This window comes from Fukomys damarensis, unplaced genomic scaffold, assembly GCF_012274545.1.
Source record: "Fukomys damarensis isolate Sample0158 unplaced genomic scaffold, DMR_v1.0_HiC HiC_scaffold_14, whole genome shotgun sequence".
In the NCBI taxonomy this organism is placed as follows: domain Eukaryota; kingdom Metazoa; phylum Chordata; class Mammalia; order Rodentia; family Bathyergidae; genus Fukomys; species Fukomys damarensis.
The window spans coordinates 17,426,471-17,448,124 of NW_022900926.1; the positions used below are offsets into that span (position 1 = coordinate 17,426,471).

The 21,654-nt window shown below is 38.4% G+C and overlaps 1 protein-coding gene across 7 annotated transcripts in view; it reads right to left on the minus strand.

Moving 5' to 3' along the window:
* Positions 1–21,654, minus strand: part of Adgrg6 (adhesion G protein-coupled receptor G6) — a 134,642-nt gene that overhangs the window by 12,850 nt on the left and 100,138 nt on the right. For all 7 annotated transcript variants that reach the window (XM_033763258.1, XM_010626606.3, XM_033763257.1 and 4 more), the window contains 12 exons: positions 20,621–20,732; positions 19,589–19,644; positions 18,855–19,065; positions 17,645–17,816; positions 16,172–16,312; positions 13,888–14,007; positions 12,300–12,345; positions 10,586–10,692; positions 6,431–6,558; positions 5,481–5,749; positions 4,250–4,346; positions 2,473–2,756 (listed from right to left, as the gene is read on the minus strand). In XM_033763258.1, coding sequence (XP_033619149.1) covers positions 2,473–2,756; positions 4,250–4,346; positions 5,481–5,749; positions 6,431–6,558; positions 10,586–10,692; positions 12,300–12,345; positions 13,888–14,007; positions 16,172–16,312; positions 17,645–17,816; positions 18,855–19,065; positions 19,589–19,644; positions 20,621–20,732 — 1,743 coding nt within the window. The remainder of the gene's footprint in view (positions 1–2,472; positions 2,757–4,249; positions 4,347–5,480; positions 5,750–6,430; positions 6,559–10,585; positions 10,693–12,299; positions 12,346–13,887; positions 14,008–16,171; positions 16,313–17,644; positions 17,817–18,854; positions 19,066–19,588; positions 19,645–20,620; positions 20,733–21,654) is intronic.

The window sequence follows — 21,654 nt, forward strand, 5'->3', positions numbered from 1 at the left end:
AAACCAACATCCAGCGCGTTGTAGTGCAAGCTTCCTACCTTCCTCTTCTTGCTCATATCTCTCCAGCTCCCCACCCACCACAGTCTGAAGTGCTGGACCGCCCTACCCTGGACCACTCCTCTCTGCGTTCTCTGCACACACAGTCGGACAGCTCTCATCCAGTCTGCACATTCTGTCCACCTCATCTTTATAAAGCACACACCCGACCATGTCACACTGCATGCCTGACACCTTTCAAATACTTCTCCTTGCTCTTTTTAAAAATTTATGTAAAAATTTCATAACAAACTAATAAGAAAATAATAGTTGATCCACTGTGTACCATCATCTTCAAAGTACTCAGAGTACATGACATAGACACAAAAGATTCTCTTACAGAAAAGAAACAGATAGTAGCACAAAACTTTCTTTTCAATGAATTGTAGACTGTAGTAGTATAAATGAAGCAAATTAGCATTATATTAAAATACCTTTGAAACAGTGAAGTAGGTAATTTAGGGAATTATTTGATTTCCCTGATTTCTACTTATCTGTCTTCTATTTTGTTCTTTACTACATATATCCACATCTATATACCATCATATCTTCTGTCCCCTGCTCTCAATACCACCTGCTATGTAGCAATGCATCTGACTGACACGTCAGTGTCTCCTGGTATAAGCTCCATGAGACAAAGTACCAAAGAAAAAATAATTTTTGCTTAAATGAAGAGGATCAGAAAGAAAAAAGAAAAGATATAATGAAGTCTGCTTAAGTGCTCCATGATTTAATCTTGTAGTCACTTAGCTGTTCCTCTAAACTGTAAATCCCACAAGCTTCTTTTAATAAAGCACAAACTTGTAACAACAAAGCCTCCTTGGAAGAAAGACTCACCAATAAAAGCTAGCAGGTAACTTTCCATAGTGTCCCAAGAAATTTTGGATAGCCTGGCCAGCTAAGCAAACTATAGCAGACGAATGTGCTCTGTATCATGGCTTTTTAATTTAAATTCTCTTTAGAAGGTTTTTTTTTTAATACCATTGAATGTGCTGAAATCTGTTCTGAATTTATGTAATTTAAAAATCAGCCTTAAAAGTCAGTGATTTATGAAGAACACTGACTTGATGATGGTTTACAACATTTTTCCCTCCTGACAAGAGACCCATGCTGGAAAAATAAAACATCCCAATTCTTATTCATGGAAACAGAGCAGCACAGACAACTATAACTGCTGAAGGTTAGTGACATTGCCAGGAAACTCGAAAAGCAAAACCAAGGTTGGGCTGGCAGATCACCGTGCCTTTCATGTCCAATCCTGAAATGTAAAACCATGGAATTTCTAATGTTAACAGACACTTTTGTCAATATTTATTTAGGCTCTTTTATGTAGTATATTATAGAAGTAAAGGAATGCTTACTTTACAGAGCGAGATCCCAAGGAAGATGCATTCATGTGCTGTGCACTCAGCTTCCAACTTCAGGAGGTGAACTTCACGCTTATCATTCTATCAACTAAAGATACCAAGCCTGCACACTCCCACTGTTATGGGAGAGGGAACCTGAATAAAATCTGCTGAACTAATTATTGCACAGCCATGCCACAGGATTCCCAGTGTGGATTTAGACCATGCCCAAAGTCTCTTCCCTTTTAAATCCAGCAATCCATTCTTTAAACAGAGGATCTTTGACACAGTTTTAGTTCACAAGCTGGTGGAGGACGCAGGGGTGTATGAAGTGAGCCATAACTCCGCTGCAGCTAAGTACAAACCTTTCTTAGAATACCAGAGTAGGGAGTGCCCGGCGAGGCACCTCATGTGTATTGCACAAACCTGCCTCCCACCCCAGCTCAGACTGTTCAGCTCTGGTGTGGTCCTCCTTTCCATACACTCATAACTGCACAGCCAAGACCTTCTGTAAGCCATTAGCACTGCTCTGCCCAAAAATACTCCAAATGTTGTGATCTAATTTCTCTTGGGTTCTTGGCCTCATGATGCTTCTGAACATTAGGGGTTTTTATCAGCAGCACAGGGCATATGAAAAGAATGCAAATTCGTTTTCAGAAAAAGAATTAGTATTTATCTGGGGTTAAAAGTTACACCCATTATAGAGTACACTAGAGTTTGTACTATGGAATCAGAAATGAGACTGAAAAATCCTTGAAGGAAGTTTTGTATTTTTATACAAAGACGATCGGCAAATGTTTGTTAGATTGAACTAACTGCCCTATTTCATGAAAAGACAAGAGTTTCTCAATTAAATGGTATTTATTTTGAAATTCAAGGAATCAAGGTGTGCTGCTTCTGTCCCTGAATAGATACTAGACACTTCTGAACATGCATGGGCAACCTGAATCCAGGACAAGGATTCAAGAAACCGTAAAGGTGATAAAAGTTATCTGTGTCCTTGGATTGGTGACACAGAAATGATGTGGCATCTGTCCAAATCAGCAAATACGATAAACTCAAAAGTGGAAATTGTTCAGGCACCACTTACCTTGTAATGAATTGAAGATGGAGAAGAGGTACATGAAAGGGATATTTAAGGGTCCCCAGGCAAAGAAAGCAAATCCCCACGTCATGCCCAGCAGAAAGGTCAGGCTAACCACACTTCGAAGGTTCCTTAGAACCTCTTCTCTCAGCGGCCGGTTGCTTCTCTTGCCATTTCTCCCACAGATCTGCACCATCACCACAATAAACATGGCTACATTCAGGAAGAACATGACTCCGAAATATCCAGCACAGGTGACATAAAATACCACCGGATCCTGAATCCAACAGCTTAAAAAGAAGAAATGAGAGAGAAATAGGATTTTATTACCATGCCATGTGTAAGACTTTTCTTGGTTTGGTTTGAACTAGTACAGGCTTCTCTCTTCAACACCTTTGGAAAGTTCCAACACCTTTACTCCCCTAGACCTCAGTGTGTTCTTTGATCTTTCACTGATGGAAAGGTTTTGGATATCATCTTAATATCTAGTTATTTGAGTCAACATGTAGAAGATTTCTGGGTCACTTCTTGAGCTCTGATTTGGTATGAGAACACTCTTGGTTGGTTCATCTCAAACCATGTCTAATCTCCTTTTCTCTTATGTGCCTTTACTCAAGAATGGCAAATTTCATCACTCATTTTTACTTGCCCTTGTCGTTAATGGTTTGTTGTGTGATGCTATTCTACAAAACACTGTGGAACCAGAGTCTGCTAAAGGACTTTTGGGGGAATCATCTGACAGACTCACATGGGAAGGTTCAAATTTCTGCCTTTTTCTTGTGCCAAGTGAGAAGAGTTAGTTCAGAGTCATTTAAGTCACACCTAATTATGGGTTCATTACAGTAAACAAAGTAATTCCTATCAATACAATTGGTCTAATTGAGGGGAGACCTCATGGTAGCATTGAAAGATTCCTATGTGAACACTTTTTACGCGCAATCACCAAGGCTACATTTATTACAAAACATTTTACTGCAACAAAAGGATATACTCAGAATGATATACAGATCATAAAGTAATAGAAAGTAAATTTAAAACTATACTATAGGCAAAGATGACAAGTATCACAATTTACAGATGCCCTAGTGCCTAATTTCCACTGTGAAAATTAAGCAACCTCAAAAAATTGGATGAATGATGTAATACAGCAAAATTCACGTTAAAATGTATACATGAGGCTGGGGATTTAGCTCAGCGGTTCGGTGGCCTGCCTCGCAAGCGCAAAGACCTGAGTTCGATCCCCGGTACCACAAAAATGTATACATGGTCATCATTCTGGAGTATTCCACACTAGAACATAACTTCCACAAAGGTAAAAACTGTCTTCAACCTCTTTGACTCCTAGAATGTAACACAACTCCTGGCTTATAGAAGGTGCTCAATAAATGAGGGCATTGACCATATTTCTATGTAACACTCTTACGCTGTCACTGAATTGTTCACTACCTGAAGTTGCTATTTAACTCTCTTCAAGATGCATATGGGCTTGAGCAGGCAGGAGTACGATGGAATGTCCTCAAATAGAGTGGGTCTTCTCAGGTCAGAAGGTAATTTAAGCTTCTTTTGAGTTTCACACATGGTAGAATATAATGCTAGTAGAGAAAAGCAGCTCAAGTATTTCAAGGCATTCTAACAAATTAATTGGTGGGATGGACCCTCACCAAGCAATGCCAGTACACTAAAGCCTTTCAAACTGAGTGCCTCATATTTCTATAGAAATTTACAGTAAACAAAATACATATACTCATCAAAAATAAATTCCACAGAAGTTCACATCACTTACAATTCATCACCTTGTTCTTTCCCGTAACTTTCTTTACCATAGACTTCGTTCTGTCTTCTGCTTGCCAGAACAACCGACACTATTAAGGCAGGCAAACCTGTCATAAAGATATAGGACAACAGATGGTCTCCTGAAGCACTGGGAACCGCTTTATAAGTACTAAAATGACGAGGAAAGAAAAGGAAAGAAAGAAAGCCTCGCATATCACAGACTCCAACTTCTTAGAACTGGCAAGTTGGTTAAAACCAACAATAAAATCCTCTCCTTGGAATGGAATTACCAATCCTAATTTTAGCAGCAGTCAAAATCTACTTTTCCAAGGCTAATCCTCTGTTTGCTCAGAGATACCCACTAGAGACTGCAGAATCTGAATCCAGCACCAGCAAATGTACTTTCATTGACGACACTGCACTGAACCGCTACAGAACAGGCAATGAAGTAAGTCAAACTTATTTTGCCCCCTTTTATATAAAGCAAATAATTTAGAGAAAGGGTAAGAAGAACAACAGGGATACTAAGGCTTTATGGTCTTCTTTATTCTCTCCAGAGACTCAATAAAATATTCCGACACATATTTCAGTGAGAAAATGGATGCCCCCAAGTCCCTGAAAAAGTGTGTTTATTGCCTCCTAAAGGGGCACTGAAGATCTTAATTGCTAACACCACCCCCCGAAAAAGAAATTGTGAGAAAGCTCTAAAATGCCTAGTCCAACACAAAACCCTGAAAAAGAAAGGAGCTTAGAGAGAAGATTCCAAACAGGCTAACACAACCATTCCATGTCTGACCGAGGACTCATGTTAAAGAGTTCAAGGCAAGAAATGTGTGCGTGTCTCGGTTGAACACAAAATAGTAACATTCTTTCTCTGGCTTCCAGGGCACGGACATGTGTTGGGACGAGGATAGCTTGGAGTCTCGGCTGGCCTTTCTATCTTGGAGCATCATGGAAGTGCGCCACGGACTGCCAGCTGCTTCTGCAGACTTGGCTGGGCTGGCTCTGGGCTCAAGAAATGAGTCTGCGGTGACGCAGGAGCTAAAGCTTTCCTCTCCTCCTGAATTTAGTGAGGGCTACCGAAGTGTTTTGAAAACGCAGTGCTGAGGATGCCCTTGCCTTAGGACACATAATGCACATCAGTCACAACGTCTGCAGCGACACTCTTTAGAAACCAGGGTCCCCCTACGAGTGGGGGGCAGCCCTCCTGATAGAACCAACCTAAAACATAGGAGGCTTACCCCAACCGATGATGCAAAATTTGAGAACATAGCGGCGGATGTAGGTGTTAAATACTTTTACTAGCGCAATATACATGTGGATGGCTTCCAGCCCCATCCAGGTGAAGGTGGCCAGGAGGAAGAAGTGCAGCAAGGCAGCGACTGCCATGCACAGCGCGTCCACGTCAAAGGAGGTGATCCAGCCGTCCAGCAGGAAGATGAGGTTCAGGAACAGCAGGGCTGAACTGAGGTTCATCAGGATTTTGGAGGGATAATCCCTTCGTAATTTCCTTAAAAAAAAAAAAAAGACCAGAATGAATGTTGTAAATAAATCTTTTAAACATGAGAGCGAAGTCGTATCTTCCATAACTCTGCAGTAGGTTAGGTAACCCCATTCTTCACGACAGGGTTCTACTATGTGGAGGGCTAAAGAAGTTTATGGGAATTTGGCAGGTTATAAAGACTTTTTAAGTACTAATTTTATTCCAAAAACTGTTTCCAATTGTTTGCAGAATTCCCAACTGGTTTCCACAGATTTTCTTCAATCCAGGAAAAATTCCAGTTATAAGAATGACATTTTATTTTTAAAAAAATTCCCTAAACTTTTTTGATGTTTTCATGAGTTAAAAATTCCCTTTAAATTTTTTTTTCTGTTTCAGGACTAATTTTATAAGATTTCTGAAGCAAACAATTTCACCTTTTAGGATGTAGAAAGTATTTCACACAGTTATATTTACTTAGATGTTAACCATCTCAAAGATTTATTTTTTTATAAATAGAAACAGTGATTACGAATTTAGTAATATAGCTGGAAAACTTGTGTCATCTGATCCTACGAGAAACCTGAGCATTAAAACTGGATCACCCGACATGATTCACAAAATGTATGATTGTTCTTCAAAGCCAGGGCAATTTCTTTATTCACATTTGGAACAGTTAGAACTGAGCTTGGCAGAAAGAAAAATACTTACTCAAAAGCAACATATGTCAGGAGAGTTGCTGCTGAAAAAATAGCAGACACTCCACAGCCAATATAGGTGATGAATGTGAGGACTTTGGTGTTTCTTGCGTCTATCTGGGAGGCACTTCTTGGAAGGTCCTGCATAAAACATGGGAAGCAGCTGTAAGAACTGCTCTCGATAAGAAAGGTGCTCTGTGTCATTAGAAATCAGTGCTAGCCTCAGTACAGCTCTCTTAGAGGATGTGAACAACAAAATACATCAACACTGAAATCCCATTTATTACACACTGGCAGATCAATATGTGAGAGAAAAATGCAGCCTTACTGTTGGAAGGAGGTGCATATTGTTTTGGATCTTTATCTTCTTGCCCAAACTTTTGTGTCCAGTATAAGTTGAACAGCAAAACCGCCCAGTCTCCCAAAGAAACTGGGGAGGAGGGAGCTCCCTTGCATAATAAGCAGTCAGGCCCATTTCTCTGTTTACACAACCAAGGGAGTAAGTGCAAATGGAGGCCAAAACCTTGGAACCTTAAATTATTTGCAGGTGAGCGATCCTCAGAAAAGCTAGTGGTAGGACCAGGATGTAACTCAGCAGCACAACATCTGCCTGGCAAGCACAGGGTCCTGAGTTCGATCTTCAGTAGAGAATGCATAATAAGCAGTCAGGCCCATTTCTCTGTTTACACAACCAAGGGAGTAAGTGCAAATGGAGGCCAAAACCTTGGAACCTTAAATTATTTGCAGGTGAGCGATCCTCAGAAAAGCTAGTGGTAGGACCAGGATGTAACTCAGCAGCACAACATCTGCCTGGCAAGCACAGGGTCCTGAGTTCGATCTTCAGTAGAGAAAGAAAGAAAGAAAAAAAAGAGAGAGAGAGGGAAAGAAAGAAAGAGAAAGAAAGATAGTTCGATCTTCAGTAGAGAAAGAAAGAAAGAAAAAAAAGAGAGAGAGAGGGAAAGAAAGAAAGAAAGAAAGAAAGAAAGAAAGAAAGAAAGAAAGAAAGGAAGGAAGGAAGGAAGGAAGGAAGGAAGGAAGGAAGGAAGGAAGGAAGGAAGGAAGGAAAGGAAAAGACAGACTGGTGCTGATAGCTATGAGGTATATGAAGAGTATACGGCTCTTACAGTGATGTCGAAGCTTTTAATCACAGTCATTTCAAAGTCTGGTATGTATAATAGGAAAGTTTTAAAACTTTACAAAAATAAATGTTAAGAATTTTTAGGTTGTATTTTTTTTTAATCCCTGCAGACTCGACAGGGCACAATTTAAAGTGTGTGGAGTGGGGGTTGTTACAGTGGAATGGCAGAGGCAAACAGTTTTCAGTACATTAAGATATACGTTACTGATTTCACTGTGTTCAGGCAGTCTTTCAAAATCTGGACATGGTAGGAAAATTTTTTTCCTCCTTAAATGGGGGGTTAGAATGGGGATACATCTTAAGGTAAGACCAGCCACTCAATCATGGTTGGATGAAAAAGTTGCTTTGAACATGGACATGTTAAAAAACAGAGGCTTCTTAGAAATGGGATTGATTGAACATCCAATGTAAAACTCTAGATTCCTATGAAAAAAATTGTTTCAGATTTTTCCTGTTATACGTTAATTTTCTTCAATTTAAAAATGTCAGTAAATCTGTTACTTACACATAGGCTTGAGTAAATAGTGTTGTTTTGCACCTGCATATATGTGAAATGACTCACAAGGAATGGGTATGGTAACTTCGTAACATGGAGAAGTGCACAGTGATGGAAATCAGCAGGCTCGGGAACCCATGAGTCAGAGGGACTCCTGCTTTCTCATTATCCCAGGAATCTCAAACCCTGTGAGGACACAGGGATGCACAGCATATGGGATGGGTGTCCAGTCGGCACTGTCCGGCTCCGGAAGGGCTCCCTCAGGCAGCAGTCTACTTACTCCAAGATCTCACAGACCAGAGAACTGGACCACAGACTTGAGGGACCTCCAAGGGACATGGCCCTAGATCTTGTAAGACCTCTGCTTCTATCTAGCTAAAGCAAATGACTTGTGAACCACAATCGATAAAACGCAGAATTCAAAATAAAAATTAAACAACCTGTTCACTAATATCAACTTATACAGAATTTTTATGTTGTTTTATATCTACAGAGAATTAAAATATGAAAGTATCTATCTCTCTAGATTTGCCAACATGAAAATGTTACAAATATGAAAGTTTTACTACAGAGAAACATAGCAAGGGATATTATATTCTACATGCATTTATAGATTAGAAGATACATTTATGGGTGACTATGTCGTGGGAAATTTTAGACTCTGGTAATATACAAGTGAATTAAAGAGTCTGTCTAGCAGGAAAAACTCTTCACAATGTCTTGGTGGTCTGGAAAGTGCTGAAAGGATGTGGACATATTGCCAAAAAGGATAAATCTTGGAAAGTTTTGCTTCCAGCAGTTTACAATCTTACACATATAGTCAAGATGGAAAATGGAAAGATAACATGAAAAATGCCTATCTCCACATAGATACAAAATGAATTGTTTAATCAGATGGGAATATAAAAGTAATATGCAAAGGCACTGGAGACTCAAAGCAATGGACAACTAAAATCTGGTTGTATACATATCATCTCTGAGTATTAAATTTTTTATTATCTCTATAATAGTAAGCTTGTAACACAATCATATTTACATATAAAAGAAATGTTTAAATGAATTACACTGCAGCTTACATGCCTGAATGACTAATCTTGCAAAATAAGTTATTTTATCAAAGAATGCCTGCTATCACTTTTAAAGAAAGGAGAAGATAAAAGGAAATTTAAATTTCTTTTTACACTGCTAAGGGAAAATGTGCTAACTGTTCATTTTCATGTTCTACCAGTAGATAAAAATATTCATATTGTGTGGCCATTAAAAAGTTATTCTCTGTGATTTGTCACATTTTTCAATGACTTACTCTTATTCCTCAGAGAATGTATGTCCTGGGTTGTCAGGAAAATTACAACTTGCAAAGCTGCCATGCAACAATGGCCACTTGCATAGGCCAAGTAGTTCACAAGCCAAGTACTACATCCCACAGTTCCTCACTGGTTCCTCCCAGTCCCCACAGGAAGGAGGGTGTAAGATTTAAGGGAAGGGATAAACACAAGCTCATGTCTGTGTTTCCAATTGGAAAAGCTTTAATGCCTCAGCTGACAATGCTCCCATATCCTATTAAAAAAACAAATGTGGTTGGTCCCTTCTTGGAAACTATTTTGAAATGATGACTTTTACAATATGGATGATTCTCTCAATACCAGAAAAATGTTTGCAAAGACAAAAACATACAGAATAAAAGGCAAAGGTGTAGTACTTACTATAAATAAAAGTACTATATATAAAGTACTATATATAAAGTTCCAACAAATCCTTGGATGGGGTGGATCTCGAAGACTTGGTGGGGTGAAAACACTCACCGATGTGATCTACTTCTTGATCGAAACTGTTGGGTGTATGCGCTAATGAGATAAAAAGCAGGTCCACGAAAAGGGAGGAAGGAAGAAATAATGCTACGAAGTTCTGAGCATAAGAAAAATGCAATGACCATTATCCCTCTTGCAGGACTGCAGTCTCCATGCTACCTTGAGTCACAAATTCATCCTTGCAGACTGTAACCTCCAGGAGGGGGAATCACCTGTCACACTGTCCCGGTACAAAGTAACAGTCAAATATATTGAGGCATAACCTAAGGAAGAAAATTTTTGATCGATCTCTTCACAATTTTCTTCCATCTTAGTAGTATCCAATGTTTTCTTCATTTTAACTTTTCTCCCTCCTTTCCTTGTCGCCTTGCCTCTGTTTTTCTCTAGGGTTTCAAAAGGATTTCTTTTTCTCTAGAATTACCTATCATACCTCGTTCTATTATGAAACGAATAGAGTTCTTTCTATAATTACCTTCCCATAATTGTAATAGATGCTGTCTACTAATTAGATTATAGTATAAGAATCAAGATGTTTCCCTAAAATGTACCAATAAACTCAATTAAAGCTGGAAAAATAAAAGAAAAAAAGAATCAAGATTCAGGGTACAGATGAACATTACCAGGAACCAATTCCCAGAAAACATAATCTAAAAAGGTGGACTCACAAAATCAAACATGCTTTCCAAAATTATATCACATCAGATGAGCTTCAACTCTCTCCCTTACCATCAGGACCCCAAAGTGTGTGAAGTGGTTACACAAGCATATGGTCTCGCTGGCATCTGAATCTGTGTGAGCGACACATCCCGACGTGTTCCATCCCCCAAAACTCTCTGTGGGAGGAATCGACAAAGAGTGAGAAAACCACATCAGGTCACTGACTTCTCTACATGGGATGAGACCTTCTTCAGGGAAATTTACTTTAGTTCCTCCTGCTTTATACAATTTATCTGTAAGAGGAAGACAGCTTTGTGTGTGTGTGTGTGTGTGTGTGCGTGTGCGTGTGCGTGGGGATGGAGCCCAAGATATCATAAGCTATCTACCCAGATATTTTATTTAATTTTTTAATTTTTTTGATACAGATTCTCACCAAGTTACCCAGACTGGCCTCAACTTGTGATCCTTTGCTTCGGGTTCCTAAGTAACTGGGATTATCATTCCTAAAGCCACCAATACCTAGAATAATACAGATTCCTAGAATCACGAAATGTTAGCACTGGGCAGGCAGAGAGAGATTATCTAGTTGGTGTATTCTGCTGAAGTACCTCAGGGCTTCTTCAGATATTCCAAATTTAACTTTGAACTTTTATAAAAACGAATGTCTTCAAAAGGAATAATCTTTTCAAATACATTACATGCTAATGAACTCATTGGAGACCAATGTAACCCCTGGCTGCCAAGATCAGTATACAGTTCTGTGAAAATACAAGAACAAAGTAGATCTGGTTTCTCGCAAGGTGCAGTTATGTACACAGCAGTCACACAGGGTGATGATCTATTACAAATAATTTGAATGCACCTTAAGTGACTTGTATGGTATAATATGACACATGAGCAACTCATGCATTGTTAAAACACTGGATCCATTTACTTGAATAATATTTTAAGACTCAGGTAATTTTTGTAATGATGTGCAGTATATGAGTAAATCGGGGTTTCACAACAATGCAATTAATATACTACAGAACAGCACAGCCCACCTGTAATGAAGACTATCCGAAAAGGGAGTTTAAGGCACTTAGGGGACATATATATATATTTTTAAAAAATACCTACATGCCAGGACTGATTTGGCTACAATAGTCTCATGAGGAACCCCAAGGGAAGGTGACCTTTCAGGTGCAAAACCATGAAGTTTCATCACTTCTACTGCTCCTCAAAAGGATTCACACACTGGTGCCTAATGATTTGATTTTCCTTTATTTTTTTTTTCCTTTCTTGGTTGTTAAATGCCACTCTGGAGGCTATTCATTTCTTCCAGTAATCCATGTCCCTTATTGCCATTTTGATCCCAGTGTTTATCTTCCTTTAGTGCGCCTCCCACCACTTCACAATTTGAGACCTGGAGCTCGCCTTTCTAATTGTGTGCCTTGAGCAAATCAAATAATCCCCTCAGATGTGTTCTAGAATAACAGATTACACATGTCTCTCTTCAGCTAAAAGTGGCAACAAAAATGTGTAGTGTATTTCCCAAACAACTGAAATCAAAGAGGTTGTTTTATCACAAAAAAGAGAGAAAAGAGTCAGGCATGTGTATTTCTTTGTGCAAAGGCTGAAAAGTTACAGCAATTATAACTGACTCATCAAGCTCAGTTGCCCTTACACTTATATTATGACTCATTTTGTTTTTGAGGCAGAATGAAAGGAAATGGGGGTGTCTAACAGTGTTTAAAATTCAGTTCTCATCTATATTAAGAAAATCTGTATTTTAAAAACTTACTGTTTTTGTTCAGATCCCAGAAGGCACAGATGGGCTGATGCACTTCCTATATTAACATAAAAATAAATATGTGAAGTTGTGTTTAAAATAACTTAAAATCATATGATTGAAATGTGGCAAGGGAATGAACATGCCTACGGTTCTACAAAGAAATACATCAGCATTAGACAACCTGAGAATATTAGAGGTGATCTTTCATGTGGAGACTTCAGGTGAAAATCAACTATGACCTCATGAAGAATCACGTGACCCATCTTTCTGCAGTTTATTACTACTTTTCTGAAGTCCTATCATTAAATACTACGTCCCGTGTCATTCTTAGCTCTTAGCAAAGTACTTTACATTGTAATTTCCCATCACCTTCAAAATGCACTCTTATGTCTGGAGATAAAAACAGGGCTCTGAGATAATTACACGCACAATATTTAGTAGTACTATTCAGAACAGACAAATAGTAAAAGCAACCCAAATGTCCATGGATGATGAATGGATAAACAAAATGTGACATATACATATAAAGGAGTAGCATCCAACCCTAAAAAGAAAGGAAATTCTGACACCTGCTGCAGTACAGGTGAATCTTGAAGACACGATGCTAAGAAAACTAAGTCGGTCCCAAAGAAAAACACTGTGCATTTCCATTTCTATGAGACACTTCTTAAAGGAGTCAAATTAACAGAGACTGAATGTAGGAGAAGGTTGCTAGGGGCTGCTGGGACAGGCAAATAGGAAGTTTGTGTTTAATGGGAACAGAGGTTCGGCTGGGGAAGACAGAAGGGCTCTGGAGATGGATGATGGTGATGTTTGCACAACGATGCGAATATACTCCACACCACTGAATGCATAGTTTAGAATGATTAAAATTTTATGGATGACAGGGCTGAAAACAAAAGAGCTTGAGGGTAGACTGAGGAGGTCTTTGAGGGTTTGAGACAAAGGCTGGCAGGTTCTTTGCTGGCTTAACACAGATCCTTCACACTTATCGGTCTGCTTACTTCCTGCCTGCCTTTCTGCTTCTCCAATACATGGCAGGATTGTGACTGGGACCCTGTACGAAAGTGTAAAAAGCCAGTACCTGGGCCACTGAGGAGATAAGAGTTCCCATGTAACTCTGCCACAAAAACAGATGACAGCAAGGATAACGAAGCAACAGAAAACTCGCCAAGATTTTTAGCAGCTGCTAATCTCTTAAAGAATAAGTGCATCCCCTCCTGTTAGCCCCTTGATTTTCCCAGCTGCAATTAGCTTTGACTTCAGAAATATAAAGAAACAATCAAAACCTCTAATGACAGAATGGCTCAACTTTATCTGCACTAATTTATTTGAAACCGTGTATGTCATTTCTTAAGAGCAACAGCCTCTTTTTTCACTCCCATTCTTGTTTTTGGTTATTGAGTCCTGAGCAAGACCAATTCTCACCTAGCTGCTGCTTTTACTCTGAACAGAGCTCTGCCTAACAGTTCTTCCTTCTGGAAGATACAGCCCCCATTCATGAGAAGTGCCAGTTGCCTTTTATCATGTAGTGAAAAGGCTGGCAAAACAGTAAAGTAGTTGCACTGTTCAATTTCTATTTGTATTATTTTCTTACCTGAGTTCTTGTATGTTTGATTTTAATTTGAACAGGATCCTTCAGATCCTTAATAGTAATGTTTCCAATACTGCATGCCATCACATAGCTCACTAAGGTTTTTCTTTGGGGTCCTACATCCTTTTAAAGAAAAAAAAATGAATAGTGTGCCTTAGTCAGACGTATACACTTTTATTTTGCTTTCGTGCTCCAAAATAAGCAAACCGTCAGCAGTTTTTACACTTAAGATCTTCAATTCTAGAACATCCTGTTTATAACATGAAATTACTGGCTTTCCTGAAGGAGCTGTGCTATTTCCCTTATTATAATAAATACATTGAAGGAGCATTCTGAGCCAATATTATAAAGCAATGTCCATAAAGCTCCATTCTTGATTGTAGTGACTGATGTCAGCCGTTTAACATCTGAAACAATGCAAACTCATAAATAATATAAACTCATAAAAAGCTGTGAAACAATTAGATCATTTCCCTGCTCTAGAAAACAGATGAAGTAGCTTTCCTTTAGAAGAGTATGAAGGAAATATGGTGTGAAAAATAAAAAGCAATTCATCTTTCACATCCATGCCAACAGCCTGATGTGTTTACTTATAACCCAAATGCAATTCCCGCTATTAAAGTCCCATCCGAAGTCCCACCTTCTGTGGCTGCATACGTGCCAGCAGCTGCAGATTCCCCCGCCGTGATAAGGGGCCGGGAAATCCAGTCAGCAAATGCGCTGCAAACGCATTTGGACGGACAGGCCCTCTCTGCAGCCAGTTCTTTTTTCGTCTTCCACTTGTACTTCCTGTCAAACCTTCTGAATTTCTTTCTGCCCCACAGCTTATAAATCAGTTGTTTTGGCATAACTTTACAATTTCTTAAATTCCAAATAAACCTCAGCATCCAAAATACAGCTTTTTAAATTACATTTTATGACGAGCGCTATCAAAACTACAAAAAATTGGCCAGGGATACCCAGCCTCCTGTCTCGCTCGTTCTGTTAGGGGAGTACCATACAGACTTTAAAATGTTTTATTCAGCTATAAATTTAGTTTAAAAGACAAAAGTGTGCTTCTTAATAATAACTTTGATTGGAAGATGCCAAATGAGGAGGGAAAATGCTGTGGAGAAGATCTGACTCGAAACAGTAACGGATCCCGACTACATTACCCTAAAAGCGGTGTCAAATCCTTCACACAGTAGAAGCCTCTCCTCCTCACTGGACCCTCTTCTCTACATCATTCACATTATGTGACACCTCTCATATATTTCATACGATTTTTTAACGTGACATTGCTATAAGTCTCAAGTTATAGTAATTAAACAAATGCAGGTGTATGTGTTCAAACCTATAAAATTCTTTATAGATAACATGTTTTATATAAAATAAATTGTATTTATATAATAACAAATATGTTAGCATAAAACATCTGCACATAACATTCTAGAATTATATATTTCTTTCTATGGTATTCTTTTTCTTTACCTGCAACTATTTGGCCTTTCCAATGTGCATAATTCATGGGGTGGGTCTATTAGAAACAATTCTAGTGTCCTCCTTGAGACTTCGAACTTTCTTTTACAGAGTTGCGGTGTTTGACACGGGCTAGCATTTTAAATTTAATACATAACTGTTATTTTTAAGAAAGAACTCAGCCAAACTGCTCTAGATGCCATTGTATTCACAAAGGCAACTGGAGGTCACCAGTGTTTGCTGGTAGCGGACCTTCTAGTACCTAGAACTAATGCCAATAAAAATTTTAATATGTGCTCAGCACAATGCCACCCTACTCTGCGGATGTGTGAGGGCCAGAGGTCACTTGAAATACTAATGGGAAAACTGATTAAAGCCAAGAATGCTGCTCATTATGTAAACAGTGCTTCCTGCTGAACTAAAAAAAAAAAAAAATCCTTTCCTTTGGTGTACAATTTCTTTAACTCTAAAAGTTTAACTAACCAAGGATCATAAGATATTTAACCAAGGGAATACTGAACAATTACTTCTTTACTAACTCAACTTCTAGTTGTATCACATAAGTTTTAGGCTAATATTTTACTTACTTTAAAAACTTACTTAAAAAAACTTTAATGTTTGACTTACTTTTAAAATCATTTTATTATGTTAATGAGAATATTATCTGAATAGAACATTTAAATAATAAAGTGCTTTACTCTTGGGAATGAAGTAGATTAATTTTTCCATATTTTATGACATATTTCAGAGGAATCTGAACTTTTCTCTTTACACCTGAGGAAAGAAATGTCAATGGCAACTAAAAAATAATAACGTAATGAAGGCTTACCTGGAAAAGTCCAGTTTTATTGAAGAAAGTAAATTGTGCTCTTCTAACTAATACAGAATCTTCTTGACTTAAATTCTCAAGTAAGTTTGGAGGTAAAATTACAGAAGCCAATGAATCCACTTGTCCACTCTCAAAATCCATCTGTCAAACAGCAATAATTTAGCAGATCAATCACAATGACATGGTAATGACAACTTATTCTAAGTGAAAGAAAAATTCAAGTATCAAGCTAGCTTGGATCAGGTTTGCCCTTCACTGCTACATCGCATAGCGGGCCCCGCAACTCCAAGACAGAGGTCTAATTCGGGGTTTATATACGTGACCAAGCCGTAAATGCTTGGATTCTAACTGGGGGAAACTGAGGAATATACAAATCGGTCCACATTACAAGAATGAAAATTAGATTTAGTGGCATCATACATAGATGGAGATTTATTCAAAACAGTGAAAGATAATAACTAGAGACGGAGGGTAAGACGAAAGGTAATTGTTTGATGGTAGAGACTGAATTGCTGCTGCAAAAGAAGCAAAAGCTGGAGTTTGAGGATATTCTCTGACGTCATTTTTCCTGAAACAGTACTTGAGGAGAGCTTGCTTTCTTGTACTCTTGGCAAGAGACTGAGTGAGGCCGAATGAGTCTTCATTCTCAAAACATGAAAAGAGAATTGCCCCAAAGAGACCCTAGTCAAGGAGAAAAACGGTCTTGTCTGATCCTAGTCCCAGACTTTTTCTATTTTCACGCTGTCTATCCCCACATCTAAAGAAATGCTATGCTTCACATACACTCTCCCAGGTCAGGAACCATGGTGCATTTATTTTGTTTGGCTGCTGGTAGATGAGCATTGTGTTGTATGCAGTCAGTGCCTGAACATTACGTACTGAAGTCTGATTCCGATATCCCCAGGAGGCACTACCTTAGAACCCATGATTACTTGTCCAACTTGACTGTCACTTGATGTTCAAGACATCTACCTCATTGGTTTTCAAAGCGTGATCTTTAGGCCAGAAGTATCAGTGTTTATCTGGGAACTTGCTCAAAGTGCTAATTTCAGGGCTGTACTCAGCTCCTATGAAATGAGAAGCTGAGTAAGGCCCACCCATCAGTCTTAACAAGTCTTCCAGGATGTCTATGCTCACTTTGAGACCCACTGGCAAAGAGAAGACCCTCTCGTTCTTCCCACCAGGAGCCATTAATAAAGTTCCTCCTCACTCCCAATATGGCGACCTGTATCCATGCTTTACCACTTAGCTCCTTATCCCCTCTTGTAGAAGGTATTCTCCACCTCCCTAGCTACAAATGTAACTCCTATGTGCTTCCATGTCACTTTATGGTTGCTGATGTAAACTTTGCTAATGTTCAGATCTGCCTGTCACTTCTTTCACCAACATTTTCCTTAAGTAGCAACTGTTAAGTGATTAGAAAGTTAGTATTGATCTGATTAATTAAAATTTTAAAAAGCGCTGGCTCCTTACCTGGAAATATGATTCATTATTGCTTGGAAGACCAATGCTAAAATTTGAAATTGCATTCGTGCCTGGGTTCAGGGATGATACTCCAAGAGCCAAATTCCGAGTTGTAATATTCACTCGTTGGGTGCTGTTTAGGTCTATCTTGAAGGCCAATTCATCAATTGTTTTTAAAGCTCTTAAAGGGATGACAATGATACTACTGTTAAGCAACACAATGTTTTCTATGCTTGAACACACTTCCCCTCAAGACACTGTCCCTCTCTTGGAGCACACTTATGCCACCATTCCTGCCACTCTCTAAAGAATGTCTGGAAGTCGTCTTTTGTGAGTGTCTTTATTTACACTGCTGCAGCTGCCTTAATGTCCTGAATCAGTTCAGAACATTTAGTGTTCACGGTTACCTTGACTTTGGGGGGAAAACAGAAGTCACATGGTGTTAGATCCAGTGAATAAGGTAGGTGAGGATATAACATAATATTTCTACAAGCCAGCCTCTCCATTAGATGGCACTTGGGACCTGCAATGGCCATATTTTGATCAGATCTCATGAAAACACTCATGAAGCAGACTGGAACTGCTTCAGAAAGTGGCAACAATGACAGGGTAAGTGTGTTTGAAGGTGGGGTGCGTGTGAGGGGGATTAATGGCACTATGCTTCTACTACAATAAATTTTTAAAAATATAAGCATGTATTTTGGTTACAATACATACATTTAAGGGATATGATATATTCATTTAAAAATGTGGTTGAAAAGAAGGAAACAGAAAACATAAATGGCTTACTGTTAATATGTTAAATACATATTAAATATACAAATTGCATTGTATAAAAATGTGTACATTTTCACCTGCCCTGTGCAATTCGTTTTAGAAGTACATATTACTGTGGCCGTCTGTGGCATAGCTCATATGATAGTTCACTTAAAATGACTGTGCTTTACATGTCCCTATACAATTCTTCTAACGATAAATATATTATGCTTTTGGGGGACTATACACATGACAACTCTAATTATTTTATAAATCATATTTCTCAAAAAAAATAGAACTTTGAAGTTCACTTTGTGAATGTCTTTGGGAATGATCTAGGCATTTTCCAGAAATTTGAATTATGACATTTGGGCACAGGGCACTCAAATAAGAAAGGAGTTATGTAAAAAAACACTTAGCCAATAAATTTTACCTTCCAGAAAAAGAAAAAAGAGATACTTACTCTGAAGAAGATTGAAGCAAGTCATTATCTGAACTGCTCAAGATATTAGAAAATATATTCATTAGAGTCGAGCCGAGTGTTATATCAATATTTTCTTCCTTATTCACAATTCTTTTGACCTGTTCTACAATGGTGTTAATATTGGCTGAAGTTAAGTTCTGCCCATCAGCAGTTAAATTTAAAATCTGATTGGCAACTTCATTTGCTTCCCCTAAAAAGGCAGAAGAAACAATACACATAGTTTTACCTGTGCATTTAAGTGCATTCAGGAATCCAAACCATAATGTGCTACTTAGAGCTGAACCAGGAAAATGGGGTTGCTGTGTGTACCTCCTATCTGCACAGGGTTACAGTATGTCCTTATACATAGAAAGTTCTCTCTTTGATAAGATACAAACTACTCAGAGAGATGGTGTCCACATATCATTCTAAAGAAGTGACCCCAGAATCAATGAATAAGTGTACATTTGCTATTTCCAAAATATCAAACTATACAATATTGATAAAATTAGCAATTTAATATTATTTCTAAGTCTTCTCTAGAATTTTCTTACTATTTTAATCTATAGAATCAATAAAACAGAAAGAATGAAAGCAGAAAGTATTTTGTAACTTAAATGAAACAATCATTTGCCTGATTTTTAATATTAAAATAGCAGATACATCGCATAGGATGAAAACTATGAATTCATTTCATTTCGTCTTTTAGAACTGAAGAGAAATTTCTTGCTTACTTGAACAGTTGGAGATATCAACGGGTCCCCAAAAGGCTAATGATGCGTTGCCGTAACTATAAAACAACAAAAAAGAGATTTCAAATACTTGGCCTAAGTGACAAAATTAATACATTTTAGGGCTTTCCTCAATACCTAGGTAAGTTTCACTTGAAAATAAAGCTGTAATACATTGAAATAAAACTTATACCAAAAATCGATGCTGGAAGAAAATCAATAGCCTATAACAAAGAAACAAAGCCCTGGCAATACCCTGTATCCTAGCCTGGATAATTGGTCAACTACAGCGCTCAGAAATTTACAGGTGCTATCTGATTTTGATTTCACATAATTCTGGAATGTAAATTATAATATACATCTTATAGATGAGGAAATGGACTTTGATAAGCCAAGGAATTTTCCAGTCTCCAGCCAGGAAGAGGTAGGGCCAATTTCAAATTCCAGTCCACAAATCTCTACTGCTCTTTTCTTTCCTCCCTACCAAGTGTCAAGCACAGCACTTGATGCAAAGTATGTACACTTGGGCAATTTCCCTGTCTGAATTCCCTCCAAGGAAACCCTGACTGGGAGTAGAGTGGGTGCTGAGAATTAGACTTGCTGTTCAGTCAGTCCCTGCAACTGTTTTTCCTCTGCTGTTTCTGTTGGACCTTCAGGGAAAATTTTCTAAACCCTGAAAGTGTCCATCGTGGACTGCCCCAAGTTTGACTTTGTTTTCATTCCCTGCTTGCTGCTCCTCTCCTCTTCAGATAGAAAGTTCTGGGATTCCAGGTGCGTATTCTGAGGCTGAAAGCTGGCTTATCCTTATACAAGTTGAGGTGCCCTGGACCCACGCTGCATCTCTAATTCTGTAATCTCTTTGCAGAGGGCTCATTTGGCAGAGTGCTGAGGAAAACACTGCTGGTCTGGGTAACCTACTTATCTTATCTCCACTTCCCAGAAGGGAAAGATTTAGACATACAGATGGTTGCCCTGCCTCCCAATCAGTACAATGCATGAGAACTACTGGCTGACAAAGTCAATGAAAGTTGTTACCATGTCCGTGAAACAGAGAAGCCTGGCTTGTCAGGACATGGGAGGCTTTGCTCAGACGGCGGGACAGCTGGCCAGTGAAAGCCTTTGGGCTCCTCTTCCGGAACACAGGTGCCTACGAGCAGAGAAGACCAACAGGGAAACAGTAGTCTATTCCTTCATAGTAACGGTGCAGCACAATGAAAATCTTTGATATTAGGCATGCATTTCATGTAATAATAAAATACCAGTGTTTCCTATGAAAAATTCAGATACTATGCATTTTATACGTATCAGGAATAAAAATGAGTACATCTTACAACATCACCCAATAAAAAGACACATGTACGTGAGCACATATAAACATGAAATGTAACATTTTTATCCGTATAAGTCATGAGCAGATATTGGTAAAGAAGCTTTATACCAAAAATAAACACTATAGAAAATTTTTTAAAAGTCTGAGAAATGAAAAATGGGATTTAATTCTTCTTAAAAGGGAAAAGCCTATAAAATATTGTGTTAATATTATCATCACTGAGTTGTGAGCATATTGTACAGAAATTTTTCTAGTACCTCCTGCCTAGAAGTGGGCAAATAGCAAGAAGGCTCCTACAATCCAAGACCACCTGTTTAGACTCACAGCTCCACCCCCACATCATCCTACTTCCTGTTAAGAAACATTATGAGCAATTTGTACAACATAAATGATTCAGATTCTGTATTTTAAGAAATATCAACAACTACAGCAATGTATAAACAACCATAATATAATCTTATATTTCAGAAGTGAACAAAAGCAAGTTATATAGGACTTCTGGGAACCAGTATTTTCATCGCCAACTGAAAATTTAAGTGACTTTCCCATCTGGAGCATGTCACACGTTAGCCTTATGTCATTTCCAAATGACAGAAAATTTTCTGCACACACCCATTTGCAGAAAATATAGACTTTAATTAAAATGCTATAAACTAATAGCCAGGTATGCAGAAAGAGTTGTCCTGGGGTTCATCAGCCCTTGAGGACAGATGGCACTGGTCCTCCCTAGGTCCCTGGG